This window comes from Idiotropiscis lumnitzeri, chromosome 15 (genome assembly GCF_059441095.1).
Source record: "Idiotropiscis lumnitzeri isolate Australia: NSW breed Sydney's pygmy pipehorse chromosome 15, RoL_Ilum_1.0, whole genome shotgun sequence".
Taxonomy (NCBI): domain Eukaryota; kingdom Metazoa; phylum Chordata; class Actinopteri; order Syngnathiformes; family Syngnathidae; genus Idiotropiscis; species Idiotropiscis lumnitzeri.
In genome coordinates this window covers 16,226,814-16,231,813 of record NC_142405.1, presented here as the reverse complement: position 1 = coordinate 16,231,813, position 5,000 = coordinate 16,226,814, and the positions used below count along the sequence as shown (strand labels likewise).

General features: G+C 41.4%; 1 protein-coding gene across 8 annotated transcripts in view; it reads right to left on the bottom strand.

Annotated features, from left to right (window-relative positions):
• carm1 (coactivator-associated arginine methyltransferase 1) overlaps positions 1-5,000 on the bottom strand; it is a 182,646-nt gene that overhangs the window by 105,512 nt on the left and 72,134 nt on the right. For all 8 annotated transcript variants that reach the window (XR_015846698.1, XM_088317740.1, XM_088317741.1 and 5 more), the window contains exon 8: positions 1,630-1,711. Coding sequence is in view for 7 of the 8 variants with exons in the window: in XM_088317740.1 (XP_088173866.1) it covers positions 1,630-1,711 (82 nt within the window). In the remaining variant the exon portion in view is untranslated. The remainder of the gene's footprint in view (positions 1-1,629; positions 1,712-5,000) is intronic.

Sequence of the window (5,000 nt, the reverse complement as noted above, 5' to 3'; positions counted from 1 at the left end):
GGAATATTGAAGCAATCACAATAACAGACCACGTCCCAGTGAGTTTAACATTAAAGATGAGTCAAAATGGAAATTTCAAATATTGGCGAGCCAATATATCTATTTTGAATAATGATTAATTTAAACAGAAACTGTAAAGATGCCAATTGGAGTATTATCAAATTAATAGTAATAATGAGGTGTCCCCAACAATATAATGGGAGGCAGCCCAGTGTTTTTTAAGGGGCAACATTATTGCAATCTGCTCTAGATTAAAAAAGGATTGACTTGCGGGGCAGACAAAGTTGGAGATTCATAAATGAGATTCGTAAATTAGAGAGAGATTTTCGGACAATGCAAAATAACACACCAGATTAAGGGAGAACAGACATGAATTAAACAATTGATTAATCAATACAGCCAAGGGACAATTTAGATTCTTGGATCAGAATTATTATGCATTCAGTAACAGGGCGAGCCGTCTTTTGCATTTCAGTTGTTGTAGAAAAGCGTTTCATTCGGATAATTCAGAATGGAAGTGGAATGAAAAAAATAAGTGTCCTTAATCTATAAGGAATTACTAAAGGCTATGTCATATAACACACAACACATAAAAAGACAATGGGAACTGGAACTGAATGTGACATTGGATGATGATATGCAAGTAAATAGAAATGTGAAATGTTTTGGGCTAATTGTCACAGGGCAGTGACCAAAAGAACAAGATAAAAAAAATTTGATAATCCAGGAGGTCAGCGTATAGCCGCTTCTCATCTGCAACCAGTGGACCTAAATGGTGGAAACCCCCGTGGATGCTTGCCTCTTGAAATGCTTCATACACATCCTGGGAAGACCCAGGACACTGGAGAGAGAAAAGCCCAAAACCCAAACCACCCCATTCGTCTCGTCTTGTCCCTTTCCCTTTGAAATGGGCGTTCACGACAATCAAGACGTGTCCCAATTCTCCTGAAACTTTAGGGGCAGGGTCACAAACAAGGGGTGTATGGCCCTTCAGCATGAAGAAAGACCCAGACGACCCTAGAATCTACACGTCCCCTCCGCAACAAATACAATGTCTGCCGAAATGACATCAACGAACGAGAAGTGGGAAACATAAATCTAAGTAATATATTTGTGTTTCATAGTAGTGACACTCGTGGTTTTATCGGATGTTCGATACTTTGTGTTTTGAGTTGTCTGTTGAGGGGGATTGTTTTTCCACCCTTTGTCTTCATCTCCCAAAACAAGTTAAAGGAATCGGACTGGGCCGAAGAATCCTGGCTAGCCTGGGAACGCCTTGGGAATTCCGCATAAAAGTTGGACTAAGTGGTAGGGATCCTCCGCTAAGGATGCTGCCCCCATAACCTGAGCCCTTATAAGTAGAAGAACAGCTTACTCACAGCTTTTTGTGTCGTTGTGATTTGATACAAAACTATATGCTGATCCTGAACTTACTTACGGGAAACCATCACTTATCCGCATCCACCCACCAGGCAACATAGCTGCATCTCAACTCCTTGATTGGTTTAGTCATTGTTACAATGCAGACAATTGGTCTGTGCATTTCCAATGTGCACACATTTACTACCACAATGACCAGAAAAGCTACTAGACCGGCGGTCGACTATTGAGGCTCCTTGGTATACATACCACAATTGGCTGGCGGAAATACTCATCGACCGCTGCACCCCGCAGCGCAGAGAGATCTACACCATGGAAGGAGGGCTGGTACCTGAGGAACAAAAATAAAATGGAGAAAGAACCGTCTCTCTGAGAGTCTCTATGATAATTTTAAGCTTTAAAATTTTGTAAATAAAATGGAATATAAATTTGATGGGCCTTTGCTGCCTGTGCCACTTTGGGGTACCGATACATGGAAATTTTATTTATTTATTTTTTTAAATATCACACAAACTGGCTGTCTGAATGGAAGGAGGGCTGGTACCTGAGGAACAAAAATAAAATGGAGAAAGAACCGTCTCTCTGAGAGTCTCTATGATAATTTTAAGCTTTAAAATTTTGTAAATAAAATGGAATATAAATTTGATGGGCCTTTGCTGCCTGTGCCACTTTGGGGTACCGATACATGGAAATTTTATTTATTTATTTTTTTAAATATCACACAAACTGGCTGTCTGATTGGTTAGCATGTCCGGCTCAGAGTGCAGAGGTCGTGGGGTCGATTCCGATTCCCGCCTTGTTGCATGGGGTAGGGTTATGGTTAATTTGCATGTTCTCCCCGTGCATCTGTGGGTTTTCTCCGGGTACTCCGGTTTCCTCCCACATTCCAAACACACGGATGGTAGGTTGATTGAACACTCTAAATTGTCCCGAGTTCTGATTGTGGGTGAATGGTTGTTTGTGTGCGGCCTACGATTAGATAGTGACTAGTTAGGGTGTACACTTTTCATCTTTAACATCTGTCGATGTAAACCCACAGCTTCAAGACAATTGGATAAAATCTGTGGGAGGAGTTCTTTCAAGGGTGACCTGTCTAAACGGACCAAAAAAAATAAAAAAATAGGGTAAAATTTGAAAGAAATTCAAAATGGTGGAATTAAAGTGAAAGTTTGAAGTGATCTTGACCCATCGTATTTTGAGTAATAAATCAATTTAAGACACATTAGTTTCTTCAATGTCCTAGATTCATAGACACATAGCAACGCCATAACAACAAAAATGCTTTTGTTCTGCAATCACCGGTATTCTTCGGGAATTACAGCACACGAAGAATCACGAGCTGCCAGTCATAATAATGCATTGCTTATTGTCCAGTGAGTGTCTCAATTTACATTGTTTTTGCGCTTTCTTGGGCGAAATGTCTTGGAGCGGTGCATTGTTAATTATCTGGGAAGCTTCTGAGTCGCCCAAAAAAAAAAAAAAAAATAGGGCACAAAATGGACTAATTTAGTTCTACCAAATAGAGGGAATTTCTAGACAGTGTTGGCGAGTGTTTTTTGCTACAATACTTCAGATATCTCTGCTTTCTTGAGCGTTTTGCATATGATAAAGGGTTTTTGTAAAAAGGTAGGTGTGATTGCAATCCATTTTGAAAAACGTGTGGTGTGTGTATTGTGACAGCTTGTGTGACTGACAGCTGCCAAGTGTGCGTGAAAGGAGCTGAGGAAAACAGCGGGCGGGTGTCAAGTAGAGTTGAACAGCAAGTGTGTATATATACGTTAAATACCTGACCAATGGGGGCGGCCCTCCCTAAAAGCCAATTACGCAGCCGTGTTGAGGCCCGACTTCACTAATGGGCCTCGATCGGGCAACCCATACCGATTGCCGAAACAGCCCATCTCTTACTTGCATGCATAACGTGCACTCAATTTATGGCACACCAATGAATGACTCTACATCACACTTTTGATATCTCCAAAGCCCATCATGTCAATGTGACTGCAGCAATCTCTTCATTTACATGGTACATTTGATCTTATACCATGAAGAAATAAAGGAATAAAATACATACATAATTAGGTATAGGTACTCATTATGGTATTTTTATACAAATTAACCTCTGGTTTATCATATAATTCATAAACCCATTCATTCTCACGCTTATCTGATATGTTCAAATTATTTTGTTTCGTATCAATATTAATCCTAAGTGAAATGCATTGAAGTGTAAATTCATTGACTTAACTAAACTGGACCAAATTAAAATGCATTAGGAGGCAGGAGAATATACATTTTTCTGGAGTCTGGGGAGTAGTCCTAACTTGACGTGAACAGTGGTAGCTAATTCTAAAGGATCCAATGCTTGAGTGGCGCTGTTTTTCCAATGACAAAAAGTATAAATGAAGAGATTGCAGCAGTCACATTGACATGATGGGCTTTAGAGATATCACAAGTGGCACAGTTGATGCTGTTGATCAGCTAGAGGGTCCGCAAAGGAAACTTTGCTTAGGGCCCCCAGAAGACCAGGCCTGGCTTACCAATGACAAAACATAGGAAAACCAATACATACATACATATATACATACATATATATATATATATACACTGTAATACCTCGCTACTTCGCGGGTTTCAGTGCTTCGCGGGTCTAAAAAATATTCAAAAATTAAGAACTTTTTTGCCCGGGCACGATCGGGGCTCGCCATTCGCTCCGCGGGGGCATTGTAGTTTCGCCGAGCGGCACGACGGGGCGCTGGAGTGGTTAGACGGCCGGCGTGCGCCGAAGATGAGCATGGGCGAAGAGGAAGTGGACGAAGAAGAGCACGTTCCCCCAGGCACGATCGGGGTCGACGTTTCGCGCGTTTCGGACTGTACCAGAGCTCCAGCCGGCGTGCGTGGCAGTTAAGCCGAAGAGGAGCACCTTCCGCCCGGGCACGAGCGGGGCGACATTTCGCTCTGTTCGGGACCGTACGAGAGCTTCGGAGGAGGCCGGCCGGCGTGCGTGGCAATTACGCCGAAGAGGAGCACCTCTTCCGCCCGGGCACGAGCGGAGCGCGAGGCTGTCAGTTATGAATGAATGAATGAATAAATAAATAAATGAAGAATGCCACCTTTCATTTCACAGGGCACACCGGGCGGCGTTGCCAGCAGGTAAAAGTTTAAGTAATTAAATAAATACAAAAAGAAGTAATTGAATAAATACAAAAATAATGGCTGCGGAATAAAAAAATAATAAGTTTTAATAATAATTAGTTTTTTTTGTAATAACATGAATTTCACTCTCTCTCTCTCTCTTACCCGTATTCTATATGGTGTACTGTATACAGGGGGGTATACTGTAGTATACCTGTATAGATTTTTTTAAGCATTTTTGAAGGTGCGCCGCTACTTCGCGGATTTTCAGTTTTCGCGGGTGGTCTCGGTCCCCATTAACCGCGATAACCGAGGGTTCACTGTATATGTATATATGTATATATATATATATATACTGAAATACCCCGGTTATCGCGGTTAATGGGGACCGAGACCACCCGCGAAAACTGAAAATCCGCGAAGTAGCGGCGCACCTTCAAAAATGCTTAAAAAAAAATATATATATATATATATATTTATATATATAT